Below are 21,503 nucleotides of genomic sequence, written 5' to 3' on the forward strand. Positions count from 1 at the left end.
CAGCCTGAAATTGCAGACACCCACCACGTCGCCTCTCACGTGCGCGCGCATACCCACAGACAGATGGTAAGACGGTGCTTCCCATTCTTGTAAATTGCGAGAACAGAAAGACCAGGCTAATTCGCCTCCGTATCCTTCTAATTGGAAGACTAATATTGCTACTGGATACAGTAGTTTAGTCAGGGATTATTTACTGGAGATAATGTCTGCCAAACCGGGATTCTATCGCCAAGAGCTCAGCAAGACTGTATGGGAGGTGCCCGAACGATACCAGAATCTCACGCCGGTTGGCTCCGGGGCGTATGGCTCAGTATGGTGAGTTCAGATTAAGGAGAGATGGGGCAGTTATGTAGCTCATCTTAACACAATACGATCACTCTCAAAACAAATGAAACTATTAGCCATTAGCCTAAATGTTATAGGCTGTTCTCGTTGAAATTCAATTGCCGGATAGCGACAATTGTCCAGCGGTCGGTAATGCAAAGGAGGATGGAATTGTAATAAATGCATTGCTGTGTTTTCACGGAGATAGGGTTTTAAGAGCCAGCTCTATAGCTTTCGTGTTACGATTTAGATCGCATTTACCTGATCAAACATACCTCAGCAATGCACATACAATTCCCGTGAGGCGCAGTTTGGAACATTGTTGAACACATTCGTTGACAGTTCTGTGGGTGGAGGAGATAACGCATAGGTTTAAAGTGGATAACGAAAATGGACCCCTGGATTGACATGCCATTATGTTGACTCATGCCTGCTGGAATAAAAACAACAACATTCTTACATGTTTTATCCATCTGGATCTTTTCTTTAAAACAAAATAATCAAGTAGGCTACTGTGTATTTGGCCATGAGTTTTCAGTCTTGCTGTGGACTCGCTTTTATATTAATTAGAAACTGGACTCACAGATCTATGATAGCAACTGTTTAGTCAGTTGTGTAGGACTGTACATTAAACATTTCAGGCTATCTGGCATGACTTGTGTTTAAAAGTAAGGTAACCTAGCCCTGAATGTAGCTCACAGAATCTGGCTCCAAGCTAGACCATGCCAATTCTAACCAGTGCCCACTATCTTTCAGGAAAAATGCCTGAACAACTAAATGAACATTTACCATGTTCCCAGTTTGGGTTTGTCCCAATACATAGCTAAAATGTGAATTTATTCAAAGAAAACATAACAATAACAAACTCTTCAAAATAAAATTCAAGAGTAGGGTAGACTGGGTATGGTTGTAACAATTTTTGCTTCAGCACCTGTAACTCACTGAGGTTTTGAGCTAGAGTTCTCAAACTTTTATACAAAGTACACACATGTGTTTTCTACAAATGGCACCAATTCAAACCTCAATTCAAAAATCACAGCCCTTGTGAGTTGATGTCAAATACATGGTGTTCTGTTGTTACAACGTACCCCACTACCGGGGTAGGTTGTAACACATGCTGGGGTAAGCTGTAACAATTAGACAAAAGAAGCAAAAACAGAAGCTATATGCTATATATATATATTCCTGAGTAAAACAGAAGGTGGATATGAGTTATGGTCAGATACACTGTTCATGCATATATATATATATATATATATATATATATATATATATATATATATATATATATATATATATATATATATATATATATGCATGAACAGTGTATCTCTCTCTGTGACTGACCATAACTCATATCCACCTTCTGTTTTACTCAGGAATGTGTGTTTGTGTGTGTGTGAGGGAGTGTGTGTGTGTGTGTTTGTGTGTAAATTAGTGTACTAGAACAAACTTATTTAACAATATGTATGGTTAATGAACACTAATACAATGTACCTGTGTAAAGAACATGTAGGTAAAATAATAAACAATATCAATGTGTGTGTGTGTGTGTGTGTGTGTGTGTGTGTGTGTGTGTGTGTATGTGTGTGTGTGTTACATGGCAGATACCATGTGCCTTTGCAACTGATCTGACTGACTTACCCTTCTTTGTGACTTCATCAGATGCTTTTTTAAAAACATTTGCAAGCATACCACTGTCAGTCTTTCTTTTCCACTAACTATGCATTCTTTAAAATGATTAAAATCAAGAAAGCTTTCTTAGTTGTATGTAAGGTGATGGTTGTAACACTTTTTAAAGCTGTTACAACCCACCCCACCCCTGTCAGTCATTGTTTAACTAGCTGTATTACCAAGGTGATTTGAAACTAACAGGGGAAAATGCATCACAATTTACCTGAGAAACAGTTACAGTTTAATGTAATATAATTTATATAGTTTTATCTGCAATAGTATAAGTACTAAACAAAATATAGTCTTGATACAGAAATTTACTTTCTCACCTCAAAATCTGTTTTTTTCTCTATAGAATCTGCATGTGCCTGTTTCCAGCCTTGATATTCACCATTCAGGGAGGAATTGGGTAAACACTGAAATGATCATATGACTCCTATCTTATCCGTGATCGGTGGAATTTATGGTGTTACAACTCTCCCCATGTTACAACCATACCCGGTCTCCCCTACACATGAAATAACATCTAAAATAACATCTAAACATAACCATGACTCAAAAAATATTGAGTGGTAATTTATTCAAAGGAATTGCAAACACGTGTTGGTTATCATGGGAGAGTCAGGGAGTGTTCACACAGACATGGACAGTGTGCTAGGTGGTTGCAGGAATGTTCAGGGTGCAATTGTAACTGTTCTTTCCACAACCATCAGGCAGTATGACCACATTTCAATAATGTGTACACATGGTCTTCCTACAAAAATAGGCATTAACTTGCACTGAGTAATAGCTATACCATTAGACACCTCACCCCTTGTGTGATTGGTTGCTATGGTGAGTGATATAGCTTCCTGCACAAGCTTCCTGTTTTACATTGACATCTTTCATTGAAATCCACAAATAGAAACTCATGCCATTTCCTGAAAACAAAAAAAAAAGTCTGTTAAAAAAAAAAAAAGTGTTTTGGTTTGTTTATGCATGTGTCTTTAAAATCTGTGTATCATTCATTCATTTGATATTCAACTGAAAATCAAAATCAGAAAATCAAAAAAACTATTCATTATTTTGTTTTTCGTTTTGAATATGAAAACAAAAAAACAAACCAGGCTTGTATTTTTCTGTTTTTTATTTGATGATCCAAACAAAAATTGCTAAATAAAAAATTGATTCAGAGCCAAACTTGATTTTGATTTTTTAACTTGACCCATTTGTGTGCCCCGGAAGTTACTGATTTGTTTATTTGTCGTGGGCTTCGTTGGTAAAGTTGGTTTCACGTTCGCACATTTGGAATTCTTTCTTCAATAATTTTAAGACAGTATCAGCAAAAGTGCCAAAATGGGCAAATTTTCATTTCTGGCAAACTAAATAAATACCTACAATTTTGTTTATGCCAGGAATATACATATTTTAAGTTGTCGACAACATTTTATTTAAAATGTACTATTGTGACCACTACAACGTCTAAGGCACCGTCTACAAATTACATTAACACAGTTAACACGGATGCAAGTGGCGGTAGTAAAGGTCCCAGAGCACTGCACAGTTTTTTTTTCTCAATAATTTCAATAGCTTTTCAATGGTCCATCATAAGACCACCAAACAAGTTGTATTACACAAAGTGCATCCTAAATAATAATCTACAACTTTTATATAGTTGTGTAATACAACTTGTAATACAACGGGCAGTCATGGTCTGATTGTAGGGAACTGGTCTTGTGACCGGAGGGTCGTGGGTTCGATTCCTAGACCTAAGGCCATGACTGAGGTGCCCTTGAGCAAGGCACCTAACCCCAACTGCTCCCTGAGCGCTGGGCTAGGGCTGCCCACCGCTCTGGGCATGTGTGCACCACAGGCCCCTAGTAATCACTACTGTGTGTGTTCTAACTGCACATAGGGGTAAAAAACGGAGGACAAATTTCGATTGCAGTGAAAAAATCACAATTGACAAAATATGGCACATTTACAATTATATGGGTATTTCTACCTTGCACCAATTTGTGGTGGTCTATTATGTCAATAGCTTTTAAACGGTGCATCATAAGATCATAAAACAAGTTCTTATATATTAAGCGCAATCCTAAGCAACAACCTACAGTTGTGTCACGTAGGGCAACGCCCCCTCTCGTAGCTGTCACTCTGGGTTCCCTCATGTCCGTGTTCCCTGCCTGTTTGTCCCGCCCTGCTCGTTTGTCTTCGTGTTTCCTTGTTTGTTACCACGCCCAGTGTCATTGCCATCACCTGTCCCTAGTTAGTTTCTATGTATAAAGTCCCGTCATTCCCCAGTCGTGTGATCCGTGATTTTGTCTACTTCGTGCCTTGTGCTTTGTTGCCTGTTGGTTGTGAGTATTGTTTCCGCTGCCTGCATTCCTGCCTGTTCCGTGTATCCCCGTCGTGTTTGGTTTATCTGTCCGAGTATGTCTGTTGTTATTTCTTGTATGGACTGCCTTCCCGTTATGACCCCTGCCTGCCACTACGACTCTGCTTTTGGAATTTCCTGTATTAAATCTCGCTCTCCTCCGCGTTTGTGTCCGTCTCCATGTTCTGCCCAGCGCAGATCGTTACAAGTTGTTACAGTTGTACAGTTGTTGTCAGTATTTCTACCTCTTACCTAATAGTCGTGGTGAGTTTTTATCTTATAATTTCAATAGCTTTTAAATGGTCCATCAGAACAGCACCAAACAAGTTGTATTACATTAAGCCCATGATGACCGGCAACCTACAACTCAGATATGGGTATTTTTACCTATTACCTAATGGTGGTGGTGAGTTTTTATCTAATTATTTCAATAGCTTTTGATAATATTCTTATTTTATGAACAGCACCTGTAAATACCCATGTGTGAGATGTAGGTTGTTGTTTAGGATGCACTTTGTGTAATACAACTTCTTAGGTGGTCTTCTGATGGACCATTTAAAAGCTATTGAAATAATAAGACAACAACTGAGTACTACAAATTGGTGCAAGGTACAAATACCTATGTAAGAGTTGTAAGTTGTTGTTTAGGATGCACTTAATATATAACTACTTGTTTTTCTTGCCCATGACTGTGTAGCATACAGAACTAGACCGAGGGACCAGTTTTAGTTCATTAGCTATTTAATATTGTCTTCAATATTGAACCTTTTCACAATATTCAAATTTTCTGAAATATATCAGTCTGCGTGCAATGAATGAGTATAATATACAAGTTTTACCTTTTGAATGGAATTACTGAAATAAATAATATACCAATATCCGTGTAACGTGGTGGGAGTCAGGGTTGGACACAATCGCGACAGTTGCACCTACTTTAACGGAGCTAGTCTCCTCTAAGTGAACCGTGCACATGCAGAGATTTCATGCACATTGCGTCAAATACTACGGTAAAGTCGGTTTCACGTTCGCATATTCAGAATTCGTTCTTCAATAGCTTTAAGACAGTTATAGACAAAGTGCCAAAATATGCAAATTCTAATTTCTGGCAACATAAACAACCACCTACAACTCTGTTTATGTCAGGAATAGGCATATTTTAAGTTGTAGATAACATGTTATTTAAAATGTACTGCTGTCACCTCTGCAATGTCTAAAGCACCATCTACAAATTACCTTTGTGCCGCCACTTGCGTCCGTGTTAACCGTGTTAAGGTAAATTGTAGATGGTGACTTAGACGTTGCAGAGGTGACAGCAGTACATTTAAAATAACATGTATAACACCAATAACACCTGATCCAGTCAACAACAGTAATAAAATCCCAACATTATAATTGTTTTCTCCAGAAGTCATTACGTTTTGAGTACCACACAGAACAAGTCTGCATGTGTTTTGCAGGGCGGTTTGTCTACATGATGCACACATACAGTAAATGTGGCAGTAAGAAGCTACTTGTTATGTTGTCAGCAGCACAGAAATGGTGATTAGTCACTTCTCCAACAGTTCACCAAGTGGTAAACAGGAAAAGAGGAAAATTTGTCAGCCAAGCAAAACAGAAATAACTCCAATTTACAAATAGTGTCACATTTATAAACATTTAGCTCATTTTGCAAGATGGGTGAGTTATTATAATTGTATAGAAAGTTGCTTCCATGACCTTGTTGATTTGTTTGATAAGAAATGGCTAGAACCCCTTATTTTGTTTGGCTATAGGTACCTTACCATTCTTTATTACTCAAATCATTCTATAGTTTTATTCTAAGTTGATTGGTTATTATAATTAATCAGTGGTAATGATTTTCTTTTAAAATATGTATTATGTAAGATTTTCTTACAATTTAGAATTAATATGCCTATATTTGCATGTTAAATAAAGACAAGTGGTTAAATGAAATCTTTATGATTCATGAACCACTGATATTTTCAGGAGGTTACTACTGGCAGAAAGAAAATGTCAGCAGAGACTATCTTCAGTGAGTCAAATGTATTTGTCAAGATATATTAAAGTATTGAAAAGGTTAAGAAAAAAACAGACTTTAAAACTACTGAATATTTTACTATAAATGCTGAATACTGAATTGTTCACTTATTGAATTCCTGTAAGATTGTGAATTTGCTGAAAAGCTGAGTGTTAGCAGTCTTACAAGTAGGTTTCCAGGAGTATGCCAGGTGATGCATATAACATAAAAATAATGTTACATTTGTCGCTAGACAACTCTCTTGCAACAGTATTCAAAAGGCCAATTATGGCAGTCAGACAATCTTTGTATGTTTATGAATATGCACATAACCAAGACCTGCCTTTTGTCATGTGTTAGACAGGAATGGGGGAGTGGCCTTTTAAAAAATTGGTAATGGCTCTTTGTGCTGTCTCTAATTTTACTGCTCTTCTGTTCTCTTCTCTCTAGCTCGGCGTATGATGTGATCCTCCGTCAGAAGGTTGCAGTTAAGAAGCTCTCTCGGCCGTTCCAGTCTCTCATCCATAGTAGGCGCTCTTATAGGGAACTGAGACTGCTCAAGCACATGAAACATGAGAATGTGAGTTGAGGCCGCACACCACACCAGTGTCAGTTACTCAGATACGCATGGTGCTGAGTTACATTTGGTTATGCCTGCAGTTTTCAAGGATTTTTTGTTAACTTTCAGTAGCTGTGTTTTATATATTTGTCAATAAAGCAACTTCAAACCATAATTAAAATATTTTATTTTCAATGGCTATTTTTAAAACTAGTTTTATTCCTCATACAAGTCTAGATGAGCTTTCTAAAGATAATTACAAAAAACCAAAAATATATACTTGAATATATACATACAGGAGAGACACAGTGGCTCTCTCCCGTATGGCCAAACTCCTCACATTATCTCTAAGAGAAAGCACGGATGACTTGCAGAGTAAAATTGTGTCCACAATCTCATTCTTTCGGTCACTATCAAGAACTTCACCAGAATGGTCTGGTACAGAATCCGCAACACTGCAGATGCTGCACTGATCCGTATGTCAACCTCCCGTTCCATCCTTGACTCTTTTTTATTGAGCTTGTTGTGAGCTAACTGCTGCTATGAAAGCTGCTTTTGTATAACATTGTATTGTTAGAGTACTAGGAAGATTTGAGTTAGCTAACATTAACTGTGTTCAGGTTGTCAGAAAACACTCTGAAACATGATATAACGTTAGTCCTCTTTAGAATTAATGTTAGTCTTATCTCAGGAAAGCTCAAACTGTCTCAGTATTAACATAACGTGTTTAGTAATCTCATTTCAGGTCAATTTGCAAGTAATTTGTGGCAGTGAATGACAAGAGAAGACATTTTTTGTGTGTCTTGCTTAGGCCACATGTCTTGCCTAAAGCTCACCCTTCCGTCTCCTTCACATCCTGAAGACATAGACAATTTGCCTTGTATACTTTCTCCTCAGACATAGCACTGATCATTTCATTTATTTCAAATTTTCTAGCAAAAGAAAGTACCACTGTAATGAGAGGAAGGCAGGATGCTGACACATTGGCGTAGTGTTCACAATAAACATTTATTTAAATAGCACATTAGCGCTTAGCAACGATAAACACACAATCTAGAGTCAACAAAACACGTTAGCACACCCAATAGGGACTAGGCTTGGAGAAAGACGAGCGACAAACACAACGTTGACACAAGTGCAACACATAACGGTAGCTCATAACGGTTATGAGAAAAGCAACAGGTGCGACAAATGATGAACACACAGATGAACACACACACACACATACAGAACCAAAACCCACAAACACACATACACATAGACACAGACAAATCCCAGGGAGGAGTCAGGGGTGGATCGTGACAACCATGTAATATGTTTGTACCATGTTTGGTTTTTGTAAAGTGTCCTTTTAATGGATGTGTCTAATAAACAAGTACAGATATTGATGGAATTTGTATTTATTAACTAATTATTGTACAAATCTTGTTCCACAACAATATAAATAAATGTGAAAATACTAAATAAATTATAATAATCCTTACTGCCTTTGATGGACTACTATTGGCGCATTTCCACTAGGGCCTGCTTGGCGCGGCACGGTTCGAAACGGATCGATTCGCAACGGAACGGTTTGGTTGCGTTGTGTTTCCATTACAATGGTGGACCACCACAATGTGGGTGGAGTCGCTGTTGGCGCGCGGGTTGTAGTGTCATGACATCATTTGTATGCGACCACAACACCGGTCGATGCCCCTTAACACATACCATTATTGTACCTTATTTATCTTTATCTTCATTATTGTATGTGGTTGCTCTAATTATTGATAATAATTTGGTATTACTCAAACAGGCTGAACACACCCTGCATAAAAAGCATCAGTCATACAATCAAATGAAATCAAACTTTATTATGAAATATAGATATTTAAAGTACAAAATATGTAAATAATATAGTTATAGTTAAAAAAAGTGCAAAAAGCAAATTACCTAAAAATAACGTATAGCTTTATATGAAATAATTATTTATAGTACTACAAGCAAAATTTTGTGTGCTTTTACTGGCGTCTGTCTCGCATGGTGTTCACAAGTTCGCCAAGCACCCCGAGGAAAGCCCGGTTGAAGGAAACATTTTCCGCCAACTCCGCTCGCCTCGTCAGTGGAAGGGGAATCTTGAACGTAAAAAATAACAAATATTAAACACAAGCATTCCCGTGAAAGCAACAATAATATAGCGTAACTGCACAAAATGTGTAGCACGTCATCGCTGCTCATGCTTTGTTTATGGCTACAGCTAACTAGCAACTAGCAAGGCTAAGAGCTAGCTATTGTACAGTAGTGACTGTGGTGGTAACATTTACTACAAACACAGCTCTAAATTCCTATGTTTACAATAGATGCGTTCATATTACGTTCATATTACATCTTTTACGAGCCTAGTAAAACTGTGAAATCACAATACACTCACCATTCTCCGTGGCCTCCAGCACCGACATTGTCATGTCCAGCACGTTTTCTCTTCCGGTACTGGCTGGCCGGTGACCGTATATGGCATCCATTTGCTTGAACCATTTCCAGTCTTTGCGGTTTTGCTTCGCTGCGTCCGTTATGGTCCTTCACCGCCCGGTAATCGCTTTTAAGCTTTTTTAGCTTGGACCGACCGGCACTGCTGAACGGACCGCTGGTAGCCATGAGTGGCCATTAGCGCGGAAACCTCCCTAAAAACTTTTACATTTCTAGTGGCCCCGTCCAGTTCGCCCTGGATTGTTTGATCGCTGATTATTAACAGAAAGGTTTGTACCTCGGTGTTTGACCAGGGAACAGACTTCTCTCCTTGGGTTTTAAAAATGGCTGAGGAGTCCATAGCATAGCGGAGGAGTCGCTCGCCTGACGCAACCTGTGACGACACTCCCTGGCCAATCAGTGTCATGCTGTTCTTCCACGTCACAGAACTGTACCGCTTTGGAACGGTTAGAACCTCGAGCGAGTAGGTATGAAAAAAGTACCCGAAAGTACTGGCAAACTGGGACCTGGTACTAATGGAAACACTCACAAACCGTCGCGAATCGAACCGTACCGCGCCAAGCAGGCCCTAGTGGAAATGGGCCATATGAGTCAGGGTCTCAGATATAGATGTGGTGATTCTTATCCCAGTTGTTTTGCACTTGGCTGCAAACTGATCCAACAAAAGACCATAGTGGTCCTCAAACAGAAGTGGAATCCTGAGGCCACCAAACTGAACCCCTTCTGCTGCTTAAAAGTTCATGTAAGTTATGAACAGTGATAAAGGATAGCCCAGGCAGAGTCCAATCATGACTGGGAACCAGTCTGGCTTACTAGTAAAAAGCTGGTCCAGTGTTCCACAATCAGGATGGAACCTGCATTGGTCCTCTTATAACTGAAGTTTGACTATCAACCAGACTCTTTTCTCTAGTACCCGTACATAGACCTTGCCAGGAAGGCTGAAGAGAGTGATCCCCCGATAGTTGTAGCACACCATTCCGGTCCTCTTTCTTAAAAGGTATTACCACCGATATAGTCACCAACAACCTTGAGGACAATCCTCCACTGCTAGCCATTCCAATGGAGGCACATAATGTGGCCCCCTCAGACTCAGACTCAATGAATCTGGCCTCCCTCGGGATGCAGTCTAAGCTCTGCCGAATGTGGAGTTGAAGATCTTTCTGACAGATTCTGCCAGACATTCTCAGCAAACCCTCACAATATGCTTGGGTCTACCAGGTCTGTCCATCATCCATGCCCACCATCTGATCCAACTCACCACTAGGTTGTGATCAGTTGGCACCTTAACTCCTCTCTTTTCCGGAGTGTCCAAGACATCCAGATTCAAGTTTGACAAAACGACTATAAAATTAATTGCACTGCAGTCTAAGATGTCCTGGAGCTATGTGCAGTTATAGACACGTGCCTTTGTGCTTGAACATGATGTTGGATATGGACAAACCATGGCAAGCACAGAATTCCAATAACAACACCACTCTGGGTCAGATCGGGGAGGCCATTCCTCCCACTCACATCCTTCCAGGTCCTACTGTCATTGCCCTCACGAGCATTCAAGTTCCCCAGCAGAATAATACAATCCCTTCCTAGGACTCCAAGAAGGCCAGGTACTCTGGACTGCCATTTGGTGCATAAAAGCAAACAACAATCCCATTCACATTCCCTAACCTGAAGGAGCAAGGAAGCAAACCTCTCATCTACTAGGGAAAACCCTAATGCACAGGCAGCAAGCAGGAGCTATGAGTAAGTCCACTCTTGCCTGACACCTTTCACCATGGGCAACAGAATGGAATAACATCCAACCTCTCTCGAGAGGATTGATTCCTGAGCCCACACTGTGAGTTGAGGTGAGCCCAGCTATATCTAGTTGGTGTCTCTCAGCCTCATGCACCAGCTCATGTTCCTGTTCAATCAAAGAGATCACATTCCATTTTCAAAAGCCAGTTTCAGTAATCAAGGATCAGAATGCCTTCAACGTGGTGGGCCCATGGGAGATTGGACCTATGAAGCTCATTTGGGCTGAGCCCGGTTAGAGTAACTAGATTAGGTTCAAATGGCTCAGCTCAAAATGGCTGAACTCAAGACTTCTGTAGTTCCATACTTATGATTTGGCATTTTTGACCTTGATATGTCAAGGAGAAGCTGTAATAGACATTACTGAGTACTACTGTAACACAGAGGTGTACAGCATTTATGTCCATGAAGACCTACCCCACAACTGAAGTTGAGTTAGGTTGAGAAAAACTCTAATAAGCCATTATTTATGCTTGACATATTACTCATAAATTGTGTGATGTATTGATCATTTGTGTGTGTGTGTGTGTGTGTGTGTGTGTGTGTGTGTGTGTGTGTGTGTGTGTGTGTGTGTGTGCGCACACATTATCTTAGGTAATTGGGTTGCTGGATGTTTTCTCTCCTGCAGCATCTCTTGAAGAATTCAATGAGGTGTAAGTATATCCCTGCAATTTTAGCCACAGTTTGGGTCATGTTATATTGCATTAAACATTTGCAAGCCATTACTAGCAATGGCTTGCATTGTTAGCTCTTGTTAGCTCAAGAATATTAAAGAGGAGCTGTCTTAGGTCTAGTGGGTATGTTAAAGGTACTTCAGATTGATAAATACTTTATTTATCCCAGAGGGAAATTCTTCTGTACTTTTACAGTAAAACACTGGGATCCACTCTAAGCTACAAAATGACCAGTGCTTGTTTACAGGTTGTTTAGTGGATTATGAGGTGTGTCACCTGGCTCAGGAGTGAAAATCCTTCTCCTCCATACCTTTTTTGCAGCTACCTCGTCACTAATCTGATGGGAGCAGATCTCAACAACATAGTGAAGTTTCAGCGCCTTTCAGATGAACATGTGCAGTTTCTGATTTATCAGTTGCTTCGAGGCCTTAAGGTTTTTTCAAGAAATGTTTTTTATTGAGCTTGATGTGAGAGAAAATCTTTAAAATGCACTTCTAACTTTCCCTTGGATTCTTTGTCTTCTTTTGTTTCCATCCTCTCTTCTCTTTATCCAAAGCAGTATATTCATTCAGCTGGTCTGATACACAGAGTAAGTGTATCAGTGTATCTTCTTGCTCAAAATTGTCTCAAAAACCCAGTAGATACAAAATGAGCAAAGTGCAAGTTTTGTAATTGGAAAAGCTTCCAGCAAGTTGTAGAACTGATGAAGAATTAAGCTATATAGCAAATAATAAGATAAAAAATAAGAAAAATAAGAATCATGTTTTTTTTTTTTGTAATTTACTACTATATCTACATTATCATGAATACATCATTCCATATTTGATTCTCCTATTGTGTTTTGTAGGATCTAAAGCCAAGCAATGTAGCTGTGAATGAAGACTGTGAGCTCAGGGTAATGCATTTTTTACAGTCAGTAATGCAAAATAACAAATATAAAAATATTAGATCTTGTATGTCCTCTGAGCTACTGATTATGTAATCGGTCCCATGATTGTGTCATCAGATTTTGGACTTTGGATTGGCCAGACAGACAGATGATGAGATGACAGGGTATGTAGCAACACGCTGGTACAGAGCACCAGAAATTATGCTCAACTGGATGCACTACAATCAAACAGGTGAGCAAGCACTTACCCAAGTAGTCATTAGTCATGTACTTTTTATTCTTTTTTCCATTTACTTTTTATCACTATTTTTAATATAGATTACAGATGTTTCAGTTTTAAAATACTGTATAATGAGATAAAGTTTACAGAAGTACTTAATCGCAAAATTCTGGGAATATGGTTCACTGACTAATAGGGTGTACTATAATTAGTTTTGCTGAAGCAGGTAAATTTCAACCAATGTTCACTGCCAACTTGCCATATGTTGACGCTTGGTCAGAAATCTTTGGCATGAGTACATACAAAAGGTTCCCTTTCAACAAGCCTGGCAGTCCCATAGATTTAAATTAAATTTCACATCCAAATTCGATGCTGATGACGAAATAGAACCTGATCCATTCGTAATGTTTAAAATAACATTTATTCAGCTGCCACTTAATAGAATAGAATAGAATAGAATAGAATAGAATAGAATAGGGCAAATTAATTGTATCATTTTTGCCTTGTGAAATAGTGTTTATCTGAAGAGTAATTGTCACAGGTGAAGAACATGCAGAAAAAAGGAAGGGAGCAAACGGGATTCTCCAGCTGAAGCATTCTTAATAAAATTAACGAAAAACCAAACCAAACATAAAAGTGCACAAACTACAACAAAAGAAGCCAGTGTAATGTACACTGACCGACAACGGTCATGAAACTAAACATGGCACTACATTATAACATAATAACCAGTTGGTGGCGATGAGAGATCAGAACAGAGTGCAGATGGCAAAAGCAAAAACAAACAAGTAAACAGTGGACATAAACAAGTAAACAACAGACTTAAAGCCACATGCAGAAGCGTCACATGCAGATGACTACCAACATGGGAAAGGGCTGTGACAGTAATCTTACAAATATGACATAATAATAATCTTTATTTGTATAGCACCTTTCATACATACATGTAACTCAAAGTGCTTTACAGTATAAATAAAAGAAACATTAAAAGGAGATAAGACAAAGACAAAAAGACAGAAGAAAATTTTAAAAGAAATTAAAGATAAAAATATTAAAATAACATAAAAAGTAAAAAGTGAAGTAAGTAAGATAATAAAAAGTAAAGTAAATAAGATAAGAAACTCTATCTTAATAGTTTTAACTAAAAGCGGATCTAAACAGGAATGTTTTGAGACTGCTCTTAAAACTATGCAGGGATGAAATGCCTCTGAGCTCTTCAGGAAGAGAATTCCAGAGCTTTGGGCCATAGTGGCTAAAAGCACCCTCGCCAATCTTTAATCGGCTTTTAGGAATCACCAGTAGATTACTGTTTGAAGACCTGAGAGACCTGACTGGAACATATCTAACCATCATTTCACTTAGGTAAAGAGGGGCAAGACCATGAAGACATTTAAAAACCATGACTAGAACCTTAAAATCTATTCTAAAGCTGACAGGTAACCAGTGCAGTGAGTGGAGTGCAGGTGTAATATGATCTCTCTTTCTCCTGCGGGTCAGAACCCTTGCAGCCGCGTTCTGAACTCGCTGTAGGTGCGAAATAGAGCTCTTTGGAAGAGCAGATAGAACAGCGTTACAATAATCTAGCCTTGATGTGATAAATGCATGGACAAGTTTTTCACTGTCAGCAGGAGAGAGCATATCTCGGACCTTAGCGATGTTTCGAAGATGAAAGTAAGCTGTCTTGCATGTAGTCATGATGTGTGATTTGAAGCTGAGCTCATTATCAAAGGTGACGCCCAGGTTCTTAACACATTGTCTGGCTTTCAGATTCATTTGATTTAAATAAGTCTGGACATCATTCCTTTGTGAATCACTGCCAAGAACAAGAACCTCTGTCTTCTGTTTATTTAACTGCAGAAAATTGTCAGACATCCATGTCTGTATATCATCTATGCAGTCAAACAGTGAGCAAATTGATTTTAGGGCTTTAGGTTCTAGCGAGATATAAAGTTGAGTGTCATCTGCATATTGATGATAACTAATACCATGTTTATTAATGATGTGTGGTAATGGAAGCATATATAGGTTGAATAGTAACGGCCCAAGAATTGATCCTTGGGGGACACCACAAGTTATTTTTTGACGTGTGGAGGAAGAGGTACCTAATGCTACATAGTAATCACGCCCAGTTAGGTACGATCTAAACCAGTCTAAGACTAAGCCACTAAGGCCTACCCAGCTCTGTAGTCGATCAAGAAGTATTTCATGATCAACGGTGTCAAAAGCGGCGCTTAAATCTAGCAGAAAAAGGACTGAGAGTTTGCCTGCATCCTTATTCAATCTCAAGTCATTTACTACCTTAACTAGGGCTGTTTCAGTGCTGTGGAGAGCTCTGAAACCAGATTGAAAAGTGTCATTTATTTGATTTACTTTGACATAGTAATTCAACTGGATTGACACTACTTTTTCAATGATTTTGCTAAGAAAGGAAAGGTTAGATATAGGTCGATAATTATTAAGAATTGTGGGATCAAGATTTCTGTTCTTTAATAGTGGTTTAACCATTGCAGTTTTAAAAATTTTAGGGAATTCACCCAATTGCAGAGACTGATTAACAATCGTTAGAACTTCATTTGCTAATGAGCTCAGAACCTGCTTGAAAAAGCTTGTTGGTAAAGGGTCCAGTTCACAAGTAGAGGATTTTAGTGATGAAATCACATCAAGTAGTGTTACCATGTCAACTTCTTGGAAATAAGACATATTAAAGTTAGGCTGAGTAACTGATATAAGGGTTGATGGTCTATTAGTGCTTGTTGCTATGTTCTGCCTTATACTAGTAATCTTGTCCTTAAAAAATATAGCAAACTCCTCACATTTTTCAACTGAAACAGTCTCAGGGAAGCCACAGGAGGTGGGGTTTACTAGCTGATCTATGCTTCTGAACAAGACAGCTGAGTTATTATTGGAGGAATTGATTAAGGTAGAGAAATAGTTTTTCCTTGCTGATTTCACTTCACTGTTGTAATTCTGCAATGTTGTTTTATAAATATCAAAATGTACTTGCAATTTTGACTTTCGCCAACGTCTCTCAGCCTGCCTACAATCTTGCCTAAATTTTACAATAGATGGAGTGTTTCTCCAGGGCATCTTAATTCTACCAGAGATTATTTTAGTTACCTTTGGTGCCACAGCATCAATACAGTTCCTAACTCTGTGTGTGAATGTTTCAACTAGCTCATTCCCATTTTCTGAGAGGGGAGGGAGGGACTGTATCATGTCTGTGAAGGCCACGGCACTGCCAGCACTGAGATAACGCTTGGTTATTGTGCGCTTTTCACTGAGTGTTCTAGTAGATAATGACATGTTGAAAAATACACCAAAATGGTCAGAGATTGCAACATCAGTAATTTCAGTATTATTAACCTCTATACGTTTAGAAATGACCAAATCTAAAATGTGGCCATGCTTATGAGTTGGGCCTGATACATGCTGTATGAGATCAAAAGAGTTAAGCATCCTCATGAATTCTGAAGTGATTGGATTTGTGGATATATCCATGTGAATATTAAAATCCCCAGCAATTAAAACATAATCAAAATCAATTAAAATCCTTGAAAGCATTTCTTCAAAATCTTCAAGAAAATCTGCATGTAGTCTGGGAGGATGATAGATAACAATCAAAAGAACTGAATAAGTACTGTTGAGTTGTACTGCCAGATATTCAAACGTAGGATGTTCCCCTAATGAGATCTGCTTACATCGGAATGCTTTATGGTAAAAACATGCAACACCACCACCTCTCTTATTTACTCTGGAGACATTAAAATAGTTAAAGTCGGGAGGTGAAGCTTCATTTAGCACTATTGCTCCATTGCTATCAAGCCAAGTCTCTGTTAGAAAAAGAAAGTCCAGACAGTAATCTTCAATTAATTTAGCTATTATAAAAGACTTGTTTGTGAGTGAGCGGACATTTAGTAAGGAGACTTTGAAGACTTGATGTGTTTGATCAGCATCGCTTACATCACTTGTGCATTTCACTGGGATCAAATTTTGTTTGTTACAATGTTTTGTACCCTTATGTTTTCTTCTGATTACATTTTTATTTCGACTCTGAGAGCCATGCCACCGGCTATTTAAAATAACTGGAATGTAGCACTGACTAGGAGCATGGGTTTAATGTCATCTACTGGCTTGATACACAAACAGTAAATGCTAATATTTGTAAATCTTGTGTATTTTTCATAGTTTAAAATAGTTACAGTTTAACCAAAAAATTTAATTTGTTATTATATAATTTACAGTACAGTTTATTAAAATCAAAGTGAATTGTTTTTATCTATTTTTTCAGTGGATATCTGGTCTGTTGGGTGCATAATGGGAGAGCTTCTCAAAGGAAAGGTTTTGTTTCCAGGCAATGACTGTATCCTTTACCCAGTACTAGAGGTGGACCTATGCCCCATGACTGAGCCACACCTAGGCACCGTCTTTGGGTGAGCTTCCTCGGGGAAGACAAAAAGTTAATTTGCGAAGCTTATATTATACTACAGAATCCAGTGGCATTAAGTAACATGACTAATAGCAAACATAACAAAAAATATAGATTTTGTTTACTTTTTGAAGTAATTCAGCTATGTACCGCATTGATTTACAGATGAAGAGGTTTAGAGGAACCTGTAAATTTGCTACAAAAAGGACAATATACAGTAATTATATATTCAACTTCCTGATTCTCCAAAATGTCAGGGCTGTGATGCATCGGAGGAGGCAGGCACGACGAAACAATAATGGTGAAACATAGAACATTTATTCAGACGAAAGTGCAGTTCAGCATGGTAACATGAGCACACATACATGGACACTCACGCAGGCATGAACTCAAGACAAAGACGAGCACGAGACATTGCGCGAACGCACATTAAATAGGTGTTGAACACATTCCCTGGTGATCACGAGACATGGCACAAGTGAGACTACGAACATGCTCACAAACAACCCACACCCACGGAACTACAAACATGGACATAACTGCATGCAGACGACATAACGACACGCCCACAAGGAGAGGTCCGGAGCTGTCACCGTGACAAGGGAAGATTCCATTTCAGTAAAGTGATGCTAGATAAGAATTCAGATTTCTGTGATTGTGATCTTTTACACTGCCTCTTCAGATATAGATCAGCTGAAAAGAATCATGGAAGTGGTTGGCACTCCAACTCCTGACCTGCTAAAGAAGATTTCATCAGAGCATGTGAGAATGACATTCTCACATGTGTGTAGAGAGTACAGTTTCTGCAGGAATGGTGGCTTAGCAGTTTCACAATTGCTAATTCATAAGATGTATAAAACATTATGATTGGTAAAGGTATAGGCCATGCGCTGCTTTACTGAAATGATTTACTGAAATCCAGTTGAATTATTATTGTTAATTTTAGAGAAATTATATACAATAGCAGATGATGTATTTAAGTGCAGTGCAAAAGTCAAGGGTGAGTAAACAGTCCAGGACCAGACAAATGGAAAACAAAATATACTAGGCTATCAGATCATTAGTCAAATATAGCAGAACTAGATTAAAAACTTTAAAAAAAAAGGTTTCCAAATGACAATCTAAGGCATGTAATTTGTAAATGAGAGCAAGAGACTTTGCAAAGGACTAAAGCAAAGAATGGAGTATTTAAAGGGTGAGTGAATTAAGGCACATGCAAAAGACATGGGGGTAGGGGGCAGATGGTGATCAACAGGACAGTACTGCGGACAACAGGAGGAACTCAGGATGGGAGTGGGGCACCTCCACATGACAACTAAAGGCTAACTTTTTGTCTAGGCCCAGAAATACATTCAATCCCTTCCATACATGCCCCAGCAGGATCTGGGGAAGATATTTAGAGGAGCCAATCCACTGGGTGAGACTGAATGGATACATTACACACAGCACTGTAATATTTGATTCTTAAGTCTTTCCCAACAGGCTAAAACAGTTGACAAATTATTTCTGACATGATCGATATCTATTTACTGTAATCTCAAGCCTAATTTTAACTTAAGTGCTCTCTTAATGCTCTCTTCTGATTCCTTCTCTCTCTCTTTTAGCGGTGGATCTGTTGAAGAGAATGTTGGTGTTGGACTGTGACAGGCGGATCTCTGCCAGTGAGGCCCTCTCTCACCCATACTTCTCCCAGTACCATGATCCTGAAGATGAGCCAGAGGCCCCGCCATATGACCAGACCCCGGAGAGCAAGGACCGCACACTGGAAGAATGGAAGGGTCAGAGAGAGCAAGACAGGGACCGAGTGGTTTAAAGTTGATAACATGATCAGATAATGCTTTAGAACATCATATGATGCATCTTAAGTGGTTTAAAGTAGCTTTATCTTGATACTGTTTGTAAGACTACAAAATAATATAATAATTCTACAAACAAACGAGCAATATGTATGTGCACATTACAGCAATGATAAGCATTCATTATTTTGTGCATACATTTATCCTTCTTCCATTTTTTCACAGAGCTGGTGTTTGAAGAAGTGAACAGTTTCAAAACACCTGTCAACAAAAAAGACAGTCTCCCTGCAGAACAGTAAAAGAACTATTAGGCCTAACCAACTACCCAGGAAGGACGAATATTCGTATGTCTCTCAACATACTCAACATTGAGAACTCTAAGCATTTGGAGGATAACTATAGATGTCCAGAAGTGGCAATGCATTACCATTCCTTAGGCATGATGCCTTTTTTATTTGTGTGTGTGTGTGTGTGTGTGTGTGTGTGTGTGTGTGTGTGTGTGTGTGTGTGTGTGTGTGTGTGTGTGTGTGTGTGTGTGTGTGTGTGTGTGTGTGTGTGCGTACCTGCTTGTTTCTTGGATACTGGAATATAGCATGGGTCTAGTTTTCAGGGCAAAAAACACATACATGCTCAGCCATTGTGTTAAGATTATTGGGAACCTGATGTGGTTTCCTCTCCTAGTATTCTTTATTTAAAGCGAGATAAATGGAAGGCAATCAGGACATGTGTGTTAGTCAACCTAAATGTGTCATGCAAGTGGGAATCTTGGAATGTGAAACATGTTTACAGAGTAGAGATTACAGTAGGTGGGCAAAATGGTGGAAACACAAGAAAAATTACTTCAATACTAATTCCACTGTTATTATTTTTTTTATGACATCTATGACATAACTTTGAAATTTAGTCTATGAGTATGCCCCAAGTTGTCAAAACAGCAAAAAGAGGTAGTGTCTTAGGACAAACAGTGTTTCAATACAATGTTTGAGGCATATTTAAAGCAGCCTCAGGAAGAAACAAGTGGCTGTTATACATGCTGCCCATGTATAAACATTAGCATTTAACAAAAGAACTCTTAAGTAGTGATCGACAATGTATTATTATCCCCATAAAGCCAATACTTTGCAATAGGTGTTTCACTGGAAAACAACTTGAATAATCGTAATAATATGGTGTAATATTTTTGTCATCCAGCAACAGTCAACTAATGTATCAGTTGTGTTTTACATTTTTCTGCGTTCTTAAACCCAGTTTCCCTTTCTACAGTGGATCTGTTCTACTTGAATAGTGGTTTCTTATTATAAACTATTTTTATTAGAAATAGTTCTAAAAATATATGACAGCATTCCTTAAGACTTGAAACACAGAAGACAATGCCCAAATAATCACTGTTATATCTGTATATTTGTGTTTCCATTCTTTTGTCATTCTTCTGCATTTACATTTTAACATATCAATACAGCATGTCTAAATATTGAAGTATATTAACGCAATATTCAATATAATCCATCTTTTACTTATCATCGTAGATGCATTATTGAAATCTTACAATACCTCAAGTGTTCAATTATGAATGACCAGACAGGAAACGTTTATGTTTGGATGCTGTGTGTTATTTCTCCACTGCCTAAGTGGCCAGTTCAGAGTTCAGAGGTATAGCGAAAGCCCATATGACGCAGAATGGAATTTCATTTTTGTAATGCTAATATAATGTACATACCAGCTAATGGATAAATCAGGATGAAAACATATTTACAGTTGTTACAATTAACTATATATTAATCCAAGATCAATTCATCTATTGGGCCCTGTCTACTTACATGTAATTAAACCATCCAAACATCTCAGTACTTGCTTTACCCAAAAGCATAAAAGTCATTTAAATATTTGCTTTCCTAAGGAAGCTTCAGCATTGTTTCCATGTCTTTTAAATCATTGTAATTATTTGTCTTTTGGGGTGTTTCTGTCTTTTTCCGAAAATGAAGACTGTTTAGCCTCAAAAGATATCTGATCTGTACTGAATGCGCTTAACGTTTGTGAGGTATGTTTTATATTTCAGAAAACATGAATGGATTTTCCTTCGTTGGTTTTATGATTCTTTGATTTATATAACAATCTTTTTATCACTCATGTCATGCATTTTAACATTATAATCTTGAATTTTATCTGTGCTCCGTGATTGTAGATCATAATAATTCTCACCATAGTTACATGTGGTGCAATGCAACAGATTTAGATCTGAAATTTACTTTGAACAAACAATAAATACAAATATTTGGTAGCGGGATGAAGCGGGGGGGGGGGGGGGGGGGGGGGA

At 38.3% G+C, this 21,503-nt stretch overlaps 1 protein-coding gene across 3 annotated transcripts; it reads left to right on the top strand.

The window, feature by feature from the left end:
* Window positions 1-72: 72 nt before the first annotated feature.
* Window positions 73-21,475, top strand: mapk11 (mitogen-activated protein kinase 11). 3 transcript variants are annotated; one of them, XM_077006706.1, is made up of 13 exons: window positions 73-315; window positions 2,354-2,407; window positions 6,822-6,951; window positions 11,779-11,837; window positions 12,180-12,291; window positions 12,415-12,447; window positions 12,706-12,753; window positions 12,865-12,979; window positions 17,256-17,327; window positions 18,076-18,155; window positions 18,732-18,810; window positions 18,998-19,171; window positions 19,415-21,475. In XM_077006706.1, exons 2-13 carry the CDS (start codon window positions 2,361-2,363, stop codon window positions 19,486-19,488), a joined length of 1,023 nt encoding a protein of 340 aa, XP_076862821.1. In that variant the 5' UTR covers window positions 73-315; window positions 2,354-2,360; the 3' UTR covers window positions 19,489-21,475. The 3 variants fall into 3 exon arrangements, with proteins under 3 accessions (XP_076862821.1, XP_076862819.1, XP_076862820.1); XM_077006704.1 differs by lacking the exon at window positions 2,354-2,407; XM_077006705.1 differs by lacking the exon at window positions 2,354-2,407 and having other exon boundaries at window positions 12,418-12,447.
* The last annotated feature ends 28 nt before the right edge of the window (window positions 21,476-21,503 follow it).

The sequence above is a fragment of the Brachyhypopomus gauderio genome, chromosome 5 (genome assembly GCF_052324685.1).
Source record: "Brachyhypopomus gauderio isolate BG-103 chromosome 5, BGAUD_0.2, whole genome shotgun sequence".
Taxonomy (NCBI): Eukaryota; Metazoa; Chordata; class Actinopteri; order Gymnotiformes; family Hypopomidae; genus Brachyhypopomus; species Brachyhypopomus gauderio.